Source organism: Ovis aries, chromosome 18, assembly GCF_016772045.2.
Source record: "Ovis aries strain OAR_USU_Benz2616 breed Rambouillet chromosome 18, ARS-UI_Ramb_v3.0, whole genome shotgun sequence".
Classification (NCBI taxonomy): domain Eukaryota; kingdom Metazoa; phylum Chordata; class Mammalia; order Artiodactyla; family Bovidae; genus Ovis; species Ovis aries.
The window spans coordinates 22,075,986-22,095,057 of NC_056071.1; the positions used below are offsets into that span (position 1 = coordinate 22,075,986).

The window sequence follows — 19,072 nt, forward strand, 5'->3', positions numbered from 1 at the left end:
AGCTGCAGGGCCTCTACTTTCTCTCTCTTTTTAAAAATGATTTTGTTTGTTTATGGCCTTATGGGTTTTCACTGCCATGCAGGCTTGTTCTCTAGTCCCGCCAAATGGAGGCTCCTTTCTAGTGGTGGCTCACAGGTGTCTCATCGCAGTGGCTTCTCTTGTTGCGGAGCACAGGCTCTACGGTACGTGGCTCCAGTAGTTGTGGTGCGAGGCTTAGTAGCTCCATGACATGTGTGATCTTCCTGGACCAAGGATCAAGCCTGTGTCCCCTGCACTGGCAGGTGGGTTCTTAACCACCGAGCCGCCAGAACGTCCCAAGGCCAGCACTCTTACTCCTCCCAGTTGGTGGGAGCTGGCGGGCATGTCCCTCTCTGACTTGTGTGGTTAGGAATGGTTGTGTTTGGCCTGCAGGCCTAGGGACCTGGCTCTCCCTCCCAGGGGCCAGCAGAGACTGCTGTGTGTTCATGCAGCCGTCTGCAGGCGCAGTGCTTTCTCGTGGGCATTGTCAGGGATGTAGGGTGGTCTTGTTTTGTGGGTAAGGAAGCAGGCTCTGGAAGCTTCAGGGCCTCGTAGAGGATCATCCAGCCTTAAGACATGAACCAGGGGCTGGGCTCTTAGGCTACTTGACACACAGACAAGATCACAGTTCCAACAGGGGGATGTCTGCCTTCACTGGTGGTAGAAGGAACGCCACATGAGGCCCCACGGCCCAGGCTGGTCTGGCTTTGGCTTGTGGATAGTGGCCTTCATATACCCTGCCTCTGAGGCCTCAGCTTCTTCCTCACCAGATAGAATACTATCCATGTGTTGAGCAGGTGAAATCAAGAGTGTGCCACAGAAACAGGGGCAAGTAAATACAAACATTACAGCAGAGTGGAATTACGCGATAGTACATAGTGACGTGTAAGATGTCTTGATGAAATTCTTAATCTGGTGGAATGGGCTCAGGCTTCCCCTTTCCATGTGGTCTGCTTTGTTGAGATGTTTTCATCCTGTAGAGAATAGTTAGTATCTGCAGGGCTAGGAGTGCCTGGGGCCAGCCATGGCTCTGCAAGCCCCTCTGCTGTGGAGGATGATCCTTGGTCAGCTTAGCTGAGCTGCTGTTTGACGTTAGTACAGGGAGATGTTGCCTAGTGGGAGTGACCTCTGCAAGTGTGTTTTTGCTTACTGTGAGCTTGTGCAGCACTAAAGAGGACTCTCATCTAAGTGACGAGACTCTGAAAGTTAATATAAATGGGACTTGCGTTAATAAATTTCTTCCTTCTGCATATTCTAGCCTCTACCAGTGACATGTAGACATCAAAATATCCTCATAGCTCAAGGCACTGAAAGAAAAGTATTCTTAATCCCTGGTTTTTTTTCCCTTGAGCTTTTCTTAGTGGAAGAATAGTTGATTTACACTGTTGTGTTAGAACAACACAGAAAAGTGTACATAAAAGTGATTTAGTCATATATATGTATGCTGTTCTTCAGTTGTTGGTCATGCCTGACTCTTTGTGACTCCATGGACTGCAGCACGCCACGCTCCCCCATCCTTCACCATCTCCCAGTTTGCTCAGATCTGTGTCCATTAAGCTGGTGATACCATCTAACCATCTCATCCTCTTCTGCCCCCTCTCCCTTTGCCTTTAATCTTTCCCAGAATCAGGGTCTTTTCCGATGAGTTGGCTCTTTGCATCAGGTGGCCAAAGTATATACATACGTATATATACGTTTTCAGATTCTCTTCCATTAACGGTTATTACAGGATACTGAAATGTAGTTTCCTGTGATACGTAGTCGGACCTTGCTCACCTATCTTCCATACAGTAGGGTGTATCTGTTCATCTCAAGCTCCTAATTTATCCATCCCCACATCCCTTCCCCTTTGGTAACTGTAAGTTTGTTTTCTATGTCTGAGTTTGTTTCTGTTTTGTGAAGAAATTCATTTTTATATTTTTAGATCCCACATATAGGTGGTATCATATGATATTTGTCTTTTTCTTTCTTACTTCACTTAGTATGCTGATCTCTGGGTTTATCCATGTTGCTGCAAATGGCATTGTTGCATTTTTTATGGCGAGTAATATTCTATTACACACATCCACACATCCCTTCTGTATCCATTCCTCTGTCAGTGGACACTTAGGAGGTTGCTTCCATGTCTCGGCTATTGTAGATGAACTTCGGGGTACACACACACACACACACCCACCCACACACCCACACACACACACCCACACCCACACACACACACACACACACCCACACACCCACACACCCACACACACCCACCCCTTCTTAACCATTCCTCTGTCAGGGGACGCTTAGGAGGTTGCTTCCATGTCTCGGCTATTGTAGATTGTGCTGCTATGAACTTGGGGGTGCATGTGTCTTTTCGAATTACCGTTTTCTCTGGATATGCCCAAGAATGGACCCTGTTTTTCCTAATTTCATTTATTGACTACTTAATTGAGATACCATTCATTTTCCATGTAATTCAACTATTTAAAGTTGATATAACATTTTTATAGAAGAAATACATAAATAATTATAACATGATTTTCCATTGCTTCATTTCACTTGACAGTGTATCTTATGCATCATTGAATATAAGTTCACATCCACACTACTGCGTGCTATTCCATTAAATGGTTATACTAGTTTTAAAAAATTATTTTAAAGATTTTTAATTTTATCTTTTTCTAGCAAACACTTTCCCTTTTCTTTCTTTCCTCCTTTCTGCCTTTTTTCTCTACTGAGGTACAGTTGATCAATTCAGCCACTTAAAGTATACAATTCAGTGGTTTCTTAATATGTTCTCAGATATGTGCAAGCACTATTTTTTAAATGCTGATTTGGTATTGTAAGTTTTCATCTCATTTCCTGTGAGAAGTCTTTTGGAAAGCATTATTTTGTATATGTGTGTATAATAATTTAAAGGTACACATGTGTTGATCCACACCATCCCCTTTCTGTTTGTAGAGGTATATAGAAAACCCCAGCCCCATGGCCTGTTACAATGAACTGCTCCAGCTGGAATTTGGAGAAGTGCGCTCACAGCTGAAACTCAGGTAATTCTGCTGCTTCGGGAAAGCCCACCATACCACCCAGGATGTGGCTGCAACTGAGGACTTGAGTGTGGGCAGCTGGCTCCACTGGCTGTTACTGACTTCCTGCTAAAATAGGATGGGGCAGTGGGAAAGCACCTCTCCTTGCATAGGACTTTGAGAGTCTGCCTGGATGTCTAACGGGTAGGCGTGTTAGTGATGTGAGACTTAACATTTAAAGACGGGGCTCCAGTGGGGACTTCCCTGGTGATCCAGTGTTTAAAATTCAGTACTTTCACTGCCAGGACCCCAGGTTTGATCCCTGGTGGGGGAACTAAGATCCCACAAGCTGCATGGCACAGCCAAAAAAAAAAGATGGGGCACCAAAATAATAGCAAATGAAAAAGCAGAATGTGAAAGAATATATACCCAATTACCTGTTTTGTTTTTTAATTAAAAATTCTTTTTTATATGTACATACATATTTCTGGTAGGTGACATGTTTTCTTCTCTACAATAAACATTTTGTAATCTGCTCATGCTAAACAGGTTTTTTTTTTTTTTACCTGAAAAGAATATAAACCTAGTTCTTTGTAGAGTGAGAAAAGTAGCAAAATTAGTAAAATTATCTGAGGTTGACAGAAGTGAAAAAAAAAGTCTTTCTCATCCTCAGTCTCTTCCTTGGGTTCTGTTTGACATTTCCTTTACCAGGATCCAAGAGAGAATGGAATCACTGTCTGTACACACTCAGGGGGAGATAAGGGGGTTAGAATTTGGAATATAAAGATGGGCGGCGACCAGCACAGGGTACCACATGCGGAGAAGAAAATACTTCATAGATGAAATGAAATGAAGTGTGAGGTAGCAGAGAAGTGCTATGAGCAGAGGTGTTTCAGGGCTGCTGAGGCCTACAGAAGAGCTCCTTTTTGTTGCCAGACTCTTCAGGGTAGCTTGAGGTGGCTGGCTGGCCTTGAGCCTGCCCCTTCCTTACTCCTGGGCCTTCCGCAGCCTGGCTGCCACATCCCCGCTGTGAGCCGTGGAGCTTACTGTTGGCTGAAGCTGATACCAGGGAGGTTAACTGACTTTCGTCCCAGCTCTCTCACATGGCACAGGACAAAGGTAGCCCTCTGGCTGTAACCCACATCTTCAGAGCTGCACTCACCGTCTCTCCCCATGCTGTGTTTTGTCTTTGGTGTGCCAGCTGACAGCAAGAGGGAGATGTCCACTGTGCAGGGAGACAGGATAACAGAACAGGGAAGGGACGAGTGTGGGGCTGAGAATTGAGGGCCATAGACAGAGGCTTCATCTGAGATACTAAAATGCACTGAAAAGCTATGTGTCTCAAGCAGATCAGTAACCTAGAATGGAAAGTCTAGAAATAAGAATGAGTGTATTTAAGAACTGAGAGCATAAGTATATATGTTCACCATGGCAATTTAAATCCACACAGGAAAGGGTAAATTTTTCCAGTGAACAGAATTGTGACAATTTATTAACTATGTGGAAAGAAAACTAAGGTATATCCCAATCTCACACCCAGTTCCAAAATAAACTCCAGTGTGCATCATGTTAAAAAGTAGGGCCACAGAAGTACTAAAAATATCAGTGGACATATGCCATTGGACAGTGAAGCCTTGGTAAACCCAGTGTGGCTTCAAAAAGATTTCATAAAGGAAGAGAAGCAGATTAGGCAAGATAAGAATGTTAAGCTTGTCCCAGTGAAAACACCTTGTGTGTTAAGTTGCTTCTTTCGTGTCTGACACTTTGTAACCCTATGGACTGTAGCCCGCCAGGCTTGTCTGTCCATGGGCTTCTCCAGGCAAGAAAACTGGAGTAGGTTGCCATTTCCTCCTCCAGGGGATCTTTACAACCCCGGGATCAAACTGTCCAGTGATTGAACCCACATCTCTTGTGTGTCCTGCACCGGCAGGTAGATTCTTTACCACTACCACCACCTGGGAAGCCCTGGTGGCTCAGATGGTAAAAGTACCTCAACACCAGGCTCCTCCGGCCATGGGACTTCCCAGGCAAGGGTACTGGAGTGGGCTGCCATTTCCTCCTCTGGGGATTTTCCTGACCCAGGAATCGAACCCACATCTCTTGAATCTCCTGCATTGGCAGCTGGGTTCTTTACCACTGGCACCACCTGGGAAGCCCACATAATGTTCAAAATTTAGACAAATAGCAAACTAGGAAAAAATACATTCATAACGTTCAGGACAGACAGATTAATATCCTAAATATGTAAAGAGCTTTGATGAATCAGTTTAAAGATGGAAACACCTAGTAAAAAAACATTACAAAGGACATGTCATAAATAAGCAGTTTATAAGAGTTATTAATGGCCAGTGAACATGAAAAAAATGTTCAGCTTTAGTAGTAACCAAAGAAATTAAAATGATTCACCATTTTTTATTTACCAGATCTGTAGAAATTTAAAAACACATGATAAAACCCAGGAAGGCTTCTCCCAGATCCATCTCCTCCTAGCTTGCTATATCAGAGGTGGAAACTTCTTTTTTTTTCATTCTTGTTTTTTTAAATAATAGCTTTATTGGGCTAATTCACATATATGCCAAGAAAGAAGGACTAGTTTTTATTGGCTAAGCTGTTTTGTTTTATTTACCTAGACAGCTTAGTAATACCAGGAATAATATAACAGCACTATGTGAACAATTATGAATTTTATGAAAAGTAGACAGTTGCATTCTTTTTTTCATCATCTGAGGCATATGCAGGGAATAAAAAGCTGAAAGCAACCTAAATGTGTAGTCATGGGAAATTTGTTTGAATGAATTATTGTATAACTTTAGAATATTACACGTTATTAAAAGTGATGATAAGGAACTAATTAATGATATGGAAAGATATTAATATAATTTTTCAGTGGGACAAGATTATAAAACTATAGGGTATGATTATATTTTTATAAATATATATATATACAGCATATATATTTATATAAGAAATTGCCTAGAACACCAACTGATTTCTATAGGTGTTGGGATTTCAGATGATTTAATCTCATTTATTTTTAAACAGATTTATTGAGATATAATTCACATTCTGTACAGTTCAGCCATTTAAAGTGCCCAGTTCAGTGGCTTTGAGTATATTCACAAGAGTTGTGCCACCACTGCCACAATTTTAGAACATTTCATGACCTCCAGCCCTAGACAACCATTAATCTAATTTCTCTGTATATATAGGTTTGCCTGTTCTGGACATTTCATTAAAATAGAATCATGCAATATGTGGTCCTTTTGTGACTGGCTTCTTTTAACTTAGCATAATGGTTTTTAAGATTCATCCATATGATGGCACACATGAGGACTGTTTCCTTTTATATCTGCATAGTATTCCATTGTATGGACATATCACATTTTATTCATCCATTCATCAGCTGATGGACATTAGGGTTGTTTCCACTTGCGGGCTGTAAGTTTTTCTGTGGATGTATGTTTTTGTTTCTGTAGGGTACCTATCTAGGAGTAAAACTGGTAACTGTGCTTAACAGCTTGTGGAACTGCCAGACTGTTTTCCAAAGCAGCTGTATCGTTTTACGCTCCTGCCAGCAGTGTACGAGGGTTCCTTACCAACACTGTCTTTGATTAATAGCCATCCTAGTGGGTATGATGTAGTATTTCATTTATTTTCATTTTCTAATAAAAAAAAAGTTGTTACCTGTGTAACTCAAAAATGTTTTCAACCACCAAGGACAGGGAGAATGTTCACAATATAAGGCTAAGTAGATGCAGGGAACAAAGCCAGTGATCCTGATGATCTGTTTTGTGAAAAGTTTGTTGAAGGTGGTAGCTGCAGGCGATGGGCCGCCTCTTTTCTGCCAGGTTTTGTGCAGGGAACTTGAGTCCTCATGAGGACTCTGCACATGGTGGGAAGGGAGAGACCCGGGGAGGTTGAGGCACGCCCCACAACCAGTGAAGGGCTGTGCTCGGACCCTTGTGTGGGCTCCCCCTGGTCCACTTGTCCTTAGAATGGAAAGGAGAGCACCAAGTTGTGCAGAGTCGTGATCCCAATTGGCGGGGTTGCAGGAGGCGTTTATTTCTTCCTTCTGCTTTTTAATCTTCCCCCCTTCTTTTTCTCAAGTTAGCATCAGTTACCTTTATAATCAAAGAACTCAATTAAGTAAGTTAATGTAATATTCCAAAACTAGAATTCACTTTATAATATTTATATTAATCAGTCCTTTTTCTTTTCTACCCATAAAGGGCTTGTAATTCAATGTTCGCTGCATTAGAGAAAAGTCAAGAAGCAATTGAGATTACAAGTGAAGACCACATTATCCAGGTTTGTTATTTTGGAAGTTTGTCCTGCATTTCTGGTTTGTTTGCATTTTTAGGGTTGAACCCCTTTGGTATTTTTTTTTTTCTTTCTCTCTTTGAAGTTCAAGGGACCAGTTTTTCCTTAGAGGTTTATCAGAACAAAATCTGTAAAATACAAAGTCTAAGATAAGTTCCCTCTGGGGTAAGAAAAGTTTCTAATAATTGCTTAATATGCTAGAAGGTATTCTGTAGACATATGGCACTGGCATTTATTTTTTCTCTCATTGTTGCTTGTTTATTTATTATGCAAGGAGGGGCTTTTATCCAGAATTTTGGAGCCAAGTGGGGAGAGACGATTGCAACAAGGAGAGGCCCTGCCCATAAGGGCTGTGTGCGCTTTCCTTTCTTAACTGTTTTTGATGGTAGTTTACTATAGAAACCATAGAAATTTACTGGACACAAAATTTCGAAAGTAATCTAGTAGTTACTTAACAAATTATTAGCAAAGTGGCTTCATATAAGTGACTTAAGATAATATAGCTTTCATTTAAAAATAATTCACAATAAAAGAAAATAACCTTTAAAAAAAAAGATAACCAACAAGGACCTATAGGATAGCACAGGGAACTCTACTCAGTATTTCGTAATGACCTCTATGGGAAAAGGCTCTAAATAAGAATGGATATATGTATATGTGTAACTGATTTCCTTTGTTGTGCAGTGAAAACACAATATTGTAAATCAACTAGACTTCAGTAAAATTAAAAAGTAAAAGAGGGTCACATGGCTTTCAGATAACAGCAAACAGGTAACACGTGTTCTAGATGTGCCAGGGGAATGTTCCTTGTGTCTGAGAATGAGCCCCACGTTGATTTTAGTAATGAGCACTGCAGTTCTTCACTTTAACTGTGACTTTCTTGGTAAAGAGCCTGATGATGTCCACGTTCAGGAGTCGGTGCCCTGAGACGTGACACTGGCCGGTGGTTGAGAGCACAGGCTTGGTATCAGTCAGGCCTGCGTTCCTTTATTCTCGGCCTCTGCCGAGCTGAGCATCTTCAGGCAGGTTACCCAATCTGTCTGAATCTGCTCTCTCATCTGTACAAACGGGAATAATAATGCTGACAACCACCTGCCTTTCGTAAGGATGTTCTGAGGACTGAAGTGAGTTAATGTGTGTAACTTGCTTGCTGTGGTGCCTAGCAAGGAAAACAGCATGGCTGTTGTTTATCATCAGCATTATTTGTTACTTTTATTAGCACACACACAGCTTTCCCAGGCATTTTCTTGTACTCTTACAGTCCTATGTGAAACTTCACTGTAAAGCCTTATATTTGTAAACACTTCCTCTGTCACAGCCTGCTTTCCAGACTCATCTTTCATTTGCATCATGTGAAAGAGGCTAAATAAACGTTTCATCCCCATTCAACAGATGTGCAGACCGAAACCTGGGAGGAGCTAAGTGACTTTTGGAAGCAGGGGCTGGGTGGGTCAGACTCCCAGACAGTGCTTTCTCTCAGTGTCGTGATCCCAGCAGCCTTTGTGCAGCAGCCCCAGGTATCTCCATGCTCCTTTCCTCCAAGGGCGTTTAAGTGCGAGCGAGACTGCCGCTCTCCCTGGACCTCAGGAGAATGTGGCAGCAAGCCCAGCCCAGCGTCACCAGAGCAGAGGCTTCTCCAGACTCCAGGGTTTCCTGGGGTTGTGCTCTTGTAGCTTGAGCACCATCATAGTGAGCGCCAGTCTCCTGGGCTTTCTGGGGGGGAAGGATGATGGTTTAGGTTGATTGTTCTCTTTTCAACATTTCTTTTAATTCACTTGATGTTTTCTCTTTTGTCTCCCCTCCCCTCCCAGTATGCAAATCCAGCGTTCGAAACAACAATGGGCTATCAGTCAGGTGAATTAATAGGGAAGGAAATAGCAGAAGTGCCTATAAATGAAAAAAAGGCTGATTTGCTCGATACTATAAATTCATGCAAGGTGAGTAAGAGAGTGGCACCCTGGTCCCTTCCACAAACAGAGGGGTGGAAGGAGGTTGAGCACTCACTGAGTACTGCCAGAGCTGGGGAGCCTCAGACCTGGGGAACTGTAGGTGGTGTTATCCCTATTGTGCCCACTTTGCAGATGAGGAAACGGAGGCTAGGAAAGGACATATAACCTGACCAGCCAGGAAGAGTAACTTTGACATATGAAGTCATTGTTTTCATTTTTGTAATAAGTAACTTGATCTTTCTAATAATCTTCTCAGTGATGGATGTTGGCAGTGGTCAGGGTAAAGGATGGCCAGTGAATCCACACGTTCTCAGAACACAGCTGAGCCCATCCGTTCTCGGGGCCTTGTTCACTTGGTCAGCACTTGTTGAATGCCAGGCACTGTGCGGAATTCCGGTATAGAAAGACGAGCAAAGAAAAGCTGCTCAGAGAATACATTCCAGGACACAGAACAGACAGATACACCATGACAGGAGAAGTCGCAGTGCCGCGGTACTCGGGACAGACAGAGGCGGGCTCCGGCTGGAGGTCGTTTCTCTCTCTGAACCACGGCATCTGTCAGCACCTCACTGGTATTAGCTTTTAAAATACGCCAGGAAGGAAAAGGCCACTGCTTTCCATAGTCATTCTCAGGCTTTTCTGCTGGGCTCTCTTTAACTTTTAGGAGTTGGGACAGTGAATATGATTTTTTAAAACATTTGAGAAGTTTATGAGCTGCCATCCTGCCAGCGCTTGGAGGCCCACGGAAGCCCTGTCCCTGGGGCACGTGGCTCCATGCCTGTCTGGTCACCCACGAGGGCAGGCTACCAGCAGGGGCAGAGGGCTGTGCAGAGCTCATAGCGATACTTGGCTTGGGCCCCCCGAGGAGCCTGTGAGTGGGTGGGTGTCCTGCACAGTCAGCAGTGGCTTTGCAGTGAGAACAGGGAAGGGACTGGCCGGCTGCGGGGCCGGGCGGTGCCCTGTCGGGGAGTGGCCACTGTGAGCGCTGCACGCATCCTGATCTCCTTCAGCTCTCCTTCTGTCAAGGATGAAGATCTTCTTACCAGAGAGCGTGGCCGGTTCTCTGGAAAGAGAAACATGGGCGGTAATGAACCAAGAGAACGTAGGAGCTCAGGCCCACTGGTGTTCCCTTGCTGGGCCGAGGCGGGGCGTCCTCCAAAGGCAGCCACAGGAGAGCAGCCATGCAGAGCCATGGCGGCCTCCCCAGTCCCGGCGGCCAGGTCCAGGGCGGCCACGGGGTCAGCCTGTGGTTCTGTTGCGCGGCTCTGTGGGGGGTCAGACATGGGGGCTCTCGCACCCCTCTGTCTGGCAGCAGCAGGGTCAGTGAGGCACTCCTCTCCCTCTCAGGAGAGCAAGTGGAGATGGGGTGGGATGGGGGAATCCAGCGCATTAGCTGCAGGCCCAGGGATCCCCCCAGACCCCTGTGGGCAGCGTCTCGCCTCCCGCGTCATGCCTTGGGGCACCAGGTATGAAGGGCCTCAAACGCCAACAGCAGGACACGTGTTCTCTAACATCTGTGTTTGCTGTGAGCAGAGAATATAACATACTATCCTATTATCAACCTCTATACTTAACTGCTTTATTTCAGAACGGAGCCAGGGCATTGGTTCTGCATGATCTTGAGTTCCTGGGGAGAGTGTGAGAGCTGCCACGTGTCTGTTGCTGGTCATTCCTAGTTGGCTGGCCCTGCAGCAGGGCAGACCACTTAGCTGGGCAGTTGTGGGTTTTTGTTGTTGTTGTTGTTTTGAGAAAGATACATGGCCTTTCTAATGGAGTCTTCCCAGGGAGAAGAAGGGCTTGTTGAGAAGGGGCCAGCCTGGACAAACAGTGGTCCATGGAGAGGGTTCAGACCTGTGCTGGGGACCAGGCTGGAGCCTTCACAGATGGTCAGATGATGGGTGGGGACTTTGGAGTGTCAGGTTCTAGGTGTCCAACCAGCCAGATATTCTTAGGGGCACAGGAGAAATTCCAGTGATGTTCAAATGGAAAACATTGCAAACAGGGAGCCCTTCAGCTTTTTTATATATATATATAAAATATATATATATATATAATATAATATATATATATATATATATTTTGGCTGTGCTGTGCAAATTGTACCCTGAGCAGTGGAAGTGCAGAGTCCTAACCGCTAGGCTGCCAGGGAGTCCCAGCTTTTCACCCGTTGTGCCCTCTGCAGCCCCCGGGACTCTCCCACTCACCCTCTCTCCAGCTCCCCTCTCCCATCCTTTCTTCCCAGGTTTTCAGGGCGCTCTGTCCCCTGCTGTTCCCTATTATATCATTGCACATCCTTCCTCCTCTGCGTGCATGGCTCCCATTCCCCAGTTTTCACCCAAAGGTCTTTTCCAAGGTTTGTCTCATCACCTGCTGTCATCTTGGAACCAACCTGTAGAGCAATGAATCTCTCTCATCCCCCACTGACAGGAGACCCAGCCTCTCTCGGCCCTCGTCTGTCTCTGCTCGTTGACTGTCTTCACACCTGCTTGGACTGTGAATCCTGGACTGGTTTTGGATTCTCCCTCTCCCTTCATTCCCTTTTCACCAAATCCATCTGCAGGGCTGGATCCACGGCCTGGGCCTGAGCACATTCAGGGCCTCTTCCCCACACTCCAAGACGGTGGTAGCGGAACGCAGTGAGGCCTCCCGGCCGAGGAGCCTCACTTCCAGTCAGTCCCCCTGCACTGCTGGAGACGGGTCTCGCCAGGTCATCGTGCCGATGATGTCACCCCCTCATGGACCCTAAGGGTTCCCCGCTCAGGTCCCTTAGCCTGGCCGCCAGGATTCCATGGTCTGACCTCGGCCTAGCTTTTCCATTAAGTAAGCTAAGGCCCCAAGTGGTCCTTGACCGTTTACCACATGCCAGCTCTGTGCTCACCCCTGGATAGGACAGCTGGGTGGCGATGACCCCACCACGAAGGGCCTGTCCCGGTAGTCAGAGAAGTCCCACTCGCTGCTGAGCTGGCCCTGGAGCAGAGAGAGGGAGGTGCAGGCCTCGTGTCACTCCGAGAGGAGCGCAGACAGACACATGTGCGGAACCAAACAGGCCACTCACTGGCCGTCTGTGTGTGTCAGCACTTGGTGAGGCGTTTGTGTTACCAGATTTTCTCTTCATAATAGCTTTCTAGGTAGGACTTTGTTATTTTCAGGATCTGAAACTTTGACTTCTGTTGTATTTTTGCTAAGAAATAGGATCTGTGTTGAGTAAATACTTTCTGTTTCCATTTGACTGGAAAACTTATATGCAACTCTGTTATCTAAGCAGAGTCACTGGCTGAATTGTCCTCCTTAGCTGGATCTTGTTCTCCTAATTGCTCTGGTGGCCACTGGGAGTGAACAGGAGCCTGAGGTGGAGGATGTACTTAGGTTCACGTTTGGAACACAGTGTATAATGATGCTCACATTCCGTTTATAGGAATGGCAAGGAATTTACTCTGTCAGGAAGAAAAATGGAGATAACGTACAACAAAATGTGAAGATAATACCTGTCATTGGACAGGGAGGGTAAGTAGAAAAAACAAGTACTTCAGTCAGTATACCATGTTTGGCTTATTGCAGCATATACTTTAAATACTTAAGTAAGTTAAGAGTGTGCAGTTCTTAACTGCACATGGAAACTTATAAGAAGGACTGGTAACCAGGTCAGTTACCACCAAAGTGTGACCTTCCAGGGTGGCTTCCTCATGGTCACAGCCTGACCCTCCTGCTGGCAACCCAGAGCCGCCACACTCCAACAGTCCTGCTTAAGCTATGTGAGCACATACATAAAAGATGAAAGCATTTAAATCCGATGCCACCTCACTGACCTTTGTGCCAAGAACACTCACTGGTGGACTCTACATTTAAAAGATTTCTGCCTGGCTTAGCAGGTAAAGAATCTGCCTGCAGTGCAGAAGGCTCAGATCAATCCCTGGGTCGGGAAGATCCCCTGGAGGAGGAAATGGCAACCCACTCCAGTATTCTTGCCTGGAGAATCCCATGCACAGAGGAGCCTGGTGAACCACAGTTCATGGGGTCTCAGAAGGGTCAGACATGACTGAGCACACACACATCTGGTTTGGCAGCCTCTGTATCATTTCTGCACAGAACTATCAAATTAGATAAAGTGTTTTCAATACTGTCATTAATAGAAACTCATATGAAACAGGTGTGACCGCAGACTGGAAGGCAGTGTATATGAGGGGCCTAAAAGTGTCATAGTTTGTCTCGGAATCTGTTAAATAATACAAACAGTGGAAAATTGAGTGTGAATTGCAAAACACTCAACAATAAAATACACGAAATGGTGATCATAGAGAATTAACTCACAGGGGGAAATGTGTATGATAAATACAAAAGTCAAAATATAAAAGCACACCTAGCGTGTGTTCTTGGTCGTGAAGACGAGGAGGAGGTGTGGAGACAGTGCTGTAACGACGCTGCTGTCTGGGAGCCCTTCCCTCCCTGGGCAGGTGTTCAGGGCCTGTGGGCACCCCTTCACCTCCTCCTCACCACAGCCCTGCGCTGGTGGCACTGTGACGGTCTCTGGTTGACAGATGAGGAAGCTGAGGCTGAGAGAGGTGGGCTCAGCCCAGGGCCTGGCTACAGTGCTCGGCAGAGCCGGGCTACAGCCCCGCACATTGCCCGTGAGGCTTTCGTGTTTGTCAGCAGGCCTGGTGGCCAGCTGGCGACTGCCTCAGGGAAATGGCTCTGTGTGGGCTCTCTGTTCTGACTCTGCCTTTCTATGTCCTTCCCTCATTGAGTGGGGGCAAACTGTGTAGGGATTGGATTATCAAGGGGAAAAGCTGAAAAATGGAAAGAATAGTAAATAAGTGAGGAGAGTCAGCAACTCGCAAGAGAACCTTAGCTGCCTGGTTCTAGACACCCACATTCAGCCCCAGAGGGGCCTGTGACTGTTACCACGAGTGTTGTGAGCAGACTCTGCTGAAACTCAAAGACGAGCATTAGTGTAAAGGCTTGTAAACATGAAAACATGTGACGGAACTAAAGGCTTTTGGTTAGCTAACAGGGAGTACATTTTTGAAACCTGGGTATTTTTTATTAAATGTTGCGATGACTTGGAAGGATTTTGTTATTTTCACTGAAGAGTCAACCTCTCTTCTCCAGAGACACCAGGGAATGCCTGTGGACTCTTGTTTGTTTATTGGCAGCCTTGACCACAAGCAATAGAACTGCTCTCTCCAAGCCTTGTGTGTGCTGTGAAAGAGAGATGCTGTTTTCATAACGGAAAACTAGCTAGCTGTCCACCAGAATTGAGGGCCGGGAGGAATATAATGCATTGTTTTCTACTTGCAGAAAAGTTAGACACTATGTGTCCATTATCAGAGTGTGCAATGGCAACAATAAGGTATGTAGGGGGAGCCCTGGGGGCCCAGCCGGATTTCCCTTACTGCGTCACTAGGCACTCAGATCTAACGGCTTCTGATATTCATTTCTAGGCGGAGAAGATAGCTGAATGTGTTCAGACCGACAGTTATGCAGGTACGGTGCCCTGTATTCACCCTTAGGGTTCACTGAGCTTTGGAAAAACTGGAAATAGGCCCTACCTCCGATGAGCTCACCTGGTGTGTAGGTGGGACTGTGTTCCTAGCGCTGTAGCAGCATCTCTTTCCCCGACTCCCGGGTCCTGAGCACAGGTGGGCATTCTGACAGGTATCCTGGGGCAGGTCTCACCTCCAGTGCGTGCACGTCCGTGAAGCTGTGTTGAGCGGAGTGTGGTCTGTCAGCCTGATGGCTTGAAGAGGCAGTGATGTTGGTGTCGGACCACATGTCTTCAGCGGAGACACCCCATCAGACCTGCCTCGCCTCAGGGCTGTCTCGGGAGGACTTAAGTGGGGGAGACACCTTACAGACCAGGCTCCCTTTTTACAGACAAGGAGATGAAAAGCCCCATGATTTGCTCCGGGACATCCAGCTAGGAAGCGGTCAGCTGGCACTCAAGCCCAGACGGCCAGCTCCAGGAGTCTGAGGCACATGCTGGGACAGTTCCCCCGGGCGCCCCGGGAGCGGTCAGGCTTTAACCTGAAAAGAAGAGGGCCGTATGGACAGCAGGGGCACACAGCACGTGGTCAAGAATGACCGTTACTGGGGAGGAGGGCGGGGAGCGAGGCAAGTTCCAGACAGGGAGAGGTGGACTGGAGTGAGGAGGCGGGTGCAGAGGAAAAGCGACCTAGACGTAAGAGGGAGAGTGCAGAGTGTGTTCTAGAAAGAGCAGGGCGACGTTCCGACCGGTACAAAAGGTCAGTGTGGGAAGGAGGTGGGATCGTGGAGGGTCCTTCGGTGTTGGGGGGAAATTAGGCTCTCCATCTGGAAGCAGCAGCCTCAGTTGTCTTCACATCCCCGATGCCTGCCGTGGAGCCTGACCTGCCCCAGGCGCTCAGCGAATGTTTGCTGAGGGGCAGAAAGGGAGAAGAAGGGGGGAACTGCAGGAGGTCACAGCGCAGCTTCTCAGCCTGCTGTTTGGACACTGATCTCCTTGGAGCTCAGAGAGAGGAGACTCCGCAGTCTGAGTGGTTAGAGTAGGTGTGGCTGGACGGAGTAATGAGCATTTGGGCAGGGCACCGTGTCCCTGGTTGGAGGTGGAGGAGCGGAGTCAAGGCTGTTCCTGAGACAGGGGAGCTGTGTCCATGCAGCCCATGTGTGGTCAAGACTGAGAGAGATGAACGGCTGGCTGCAGCGAGCACACTGCTCCTGTCCTTGACTGCCAGGGAGTTCCTCTTTACCTCCAAGGTGCTGAGGGTGTTGAGCAGGCGAGCCGTGGACTCCGAGTGGTTTGTTAGTGGTGCTCTGGTTTGTGTGTGTGCATATATCTGGAGAAACAGATACGCATCTGTCTGTTGAGTATCTGCAACGTGCTGGCAGTGCTGGTCACCCAGGAAGGGGCGGGGAAGATCATTTCTGCCTTCACGTCGTTCACAATTAGTGAGGGAGCTGCACAGTAAAGCCGATGGTTCCCGGCGGGGTAGGGGGCGGGGTGGGGCTGAGGCATTAGGGGAAGGCTCCCCAGAGGGGAGGATACCTGAACCACATCTGACCTGCACCTCCAAGAGGACAACCAAGCGGAGAAGGCAGAGGGAGGAGAAGGCAGCCGGGGAGGGCGCCTTCTAAGTGGGGGTGAGCAGCTACTGCCACGGCAGAGAGATCTGGGAGGTGGCCTAGCACATCATAGGTAACTCATGGTACCTGGAGAGATGAGGTTCAGAACAAGGGACCTTGGGTCCACACTGGGGAATTTACACCTGACCCTAAAAACAGTGAAGCACCATTAAAATGTTCTAATCAGAAGAGTGAGCACTGTCTGGAGAGAATGGGTTGGAGAGGACAAGGTTGGGGCTGGTAGGACCGGTGAGGCAGGCTGTCCCTGTAACCCAGAGGACGATAACCCAGGTGTCCTGTAATCCAGGTGTCCGAGCCTGGACAGGGAAGAGACGTTTAGGAGGTGGAATCTAGACATTTATCACACCTGCACACTTGAGGGAGAGCGGCAGGGAGGCGTCATGGATGACTGGCCTCCAGCTAAGTGGACAGGTAGATGCTGCCCAGTGACTGGGATGAGGAGTGGCCTGGGAGAAGAGGGCCAGCTCGTCTGAAGCGCTGAGGGGCGTCCCCATGGAAGACGAGTGACCGGGGAGGATGGAAGCATGGGGAGGATGGAAGCATGGGGAGGATGGAAGCATGGGGAGGATGGAAGCATGGGAGGACGGCCAGGAACACGATAGCAGCACGGGACTGAGTAAAGGCCGTAGGGAAGAATGAGACGGTGCTGTCTGAGAAGAGAAGCGGGTGCAGAGAGTGAGCCTATGGGAACAGCAGGGTGCTGAGGAGTGGGAGACGCGGTGATGGAGACCAGGAAGGAACAGCTAGAGGTGCAGGGAAAGCCAGGGTGGACGTGTGCAGACCAGAGTTTTCAGAAAGCGAGCTCAGGCTAGCACTGACTAGTGTCTAGTACACAGGTCAGACGAGGCAGGTCACAACTGACTCGAGTCCTTCAGAGGTAGCAGCAGGAGGTCATCGGCGATTTTGACGAGGTCACTGCCAGTGCCTATATAGAAGAGAACGTACCAGAGAGCAAGTGGAGAAGGTCTGGATGGTGGAGAGGAGTACAAGGGCCTGCTTTTGGATCCTGTATGCGAGCAAGAGTCCAGGGAGGAAGCCAGGAGAAGGCAGAGAGCTCATCTCACGGGGCTCCCAATGTCCCCATCTGTGAAATGAGAACAGGCTGGAGAGGCCTGACACCATGGGTGACACCCAGGAGGGCGCAGGAAGGAAGGTTCACTTGGCCTTGTCATTGATCGGTGTGGGGTTGGGGGGAGAGAGGAGTCAGACCCCTCCTGTTTGGGCTGGAGGGTCAGTGGTGCCATCCACAGGAAGGGGGTGCAGAGAAGTAGACCCCAGACCAGCGCTCCCTGTCCTGCCTCCAGAAGAGAGGCACAGCCTCTCCCAGGGCATTTTAGGGCTTGTATTGTAGAAAAAACACAGATTTTTTTCACTTTGGGACAAGGGTGGATGGGGATCAAAATTTTCCCACCACTTGTTCAACTACGTAGAAGTAGGTGAAATTCCCCTGAGTTCATTTCTGCCAGTTTTTGTGGCCTGAGCCTCTGTAACAATCTAGAAACTCAAAAGCCCTCGTTTATGGTGAGTGGAAAAAATTTTTTTTTAGAAAGTTGGTCTCGCTTAAACCCAGTTGTTGAGAGACTTCATCTTGGTGTACTGTGTTGATTTTTGCAGCATCCTAAATGGCATTCTGGCTTCCCTGGAGGCTCAGATGGTAAAGCGTCTGCCTGCAATGCAGGAGACCCGGGTTCGATTCCTGGGTTGGAAGATCCCCTGGAGAAGGAAATGGCAATCCACTCCAGCACTCTTGCCTGGAAAATCCCATGGACGGAGGAGCCTGATAGGCTACAGTCCATGGGGTCGCGGAGTTGGACACAACTGAGTGACTTCACTTCACTAAATGGCATTCTAAATCTTAAATTTTGTCTTTTAAAGCTTTCATATTGGTAATTTTACTAATATGTTGTTATAATCTCTTCACGGAGGTAATTTATCATTTATTTCCACAGATAATCAGTCAGGCAAACATAAAGACAGGAGAAAAAGCTCCCTAGATGTCAAAACTGTTGCCTCTCGAACAAATGAAGGTAGGTGACAAAGACGAGGCAGAAAACGTGCTCCTCTGAGTGGTGGGCACATGGAAACATGAGGCTCCCTTCCTCATCTTGCCTGGGTGACGGCCCCCACCCTCCAGCTCAGCAGGCAGGGGCCCCTATAGAAGTCTGCGTGCGTTTCTCCCTCGCCCCTGACTCCTTTGCCAGTAGGTTCATCTGACCCTTCTGATGGAGTCAGGGAATAAAGGATAGATCCCCCCTTCTGCTGCAGGGGCAGGGGGCAGAGGTGGTACAGGGAAGTGTGTGGACTCAGGCCTCAGCTGGACCTTGGCTCAGGTCCCAGCTCCATCTACTTTCTGTGCAGCCTTTGGGGTGGGCTTGAGTGCTTCCATTTCCACGTCATCAGATGGGAATAATTCTGCGATCCACAGGGGACAACGTGAGGATTAACTGAGTGTGTGTGGTGCCTGGCAGGGGTCATGGCAGCTGTTGGCACCATCTTCACCATGGTCCTCCCCGTCAGCGCCCTTGAGCAGAGCAGAGGTCACTCAGGTGCCCCGGACCATCTTCGCTGCCACACTGTGACTCCTCTTCATCCTTTGCATTACTTTGTCCATTTCTCTATTTTGAAGAGTTTAAACATTTTTCTTTTAATGGTTTTGGG

At 47.5% G+C, this 19,072-nt stretch overlaps 1 protein-coding gene across 7 annotated transcripts in view; it reads left to right on the forward strand.

Moving 5' to 3' along the window:
* PDE8A (phosphodiesterase 8A) overlaps positions 1-19,072 on the forward strand; it is a 148,572-nt gene that overhangs the window by 102,184 nt on the left and 27,316 nt on the right. For 4 of the 7 annotated variants that reach the window (XM_012098500.3, XM_015101907.3, XM_060401661.1 and 1 more), the window contains 7 exons: positions 2,965-3,053; positions 7,259-7,337; positions 9,161-9,286; positions 12,714-12,802; positions 14,594-14,645; positions 14,737-14,779; positions 18,364-18,441. In XM_012098500.3, coding sequence (XP_011953890.2) covers positions 2,965-3,053; positions 7,259-7,337; positions 9,161-9,286; positions 12,714-12,802; positions 14,594-14,645; positions 14,737-14,779; positions 18,364-18,441 — 556 coding nt within the window. The remainder of the gene's footprint in view (positions 1-2,964; positions 3,054-7,258; positions 7,338-9,160; positions 9,287-12,713; positions 12,803-14,593; positions 14,646-14,736; positions 14,780-18,363; positions 18,442-19,072) is intronic. The other 3 variants (XM_060401660.1, XM_015101908.3, XM_060401662.1) reach the window with 1 other exon arrangement.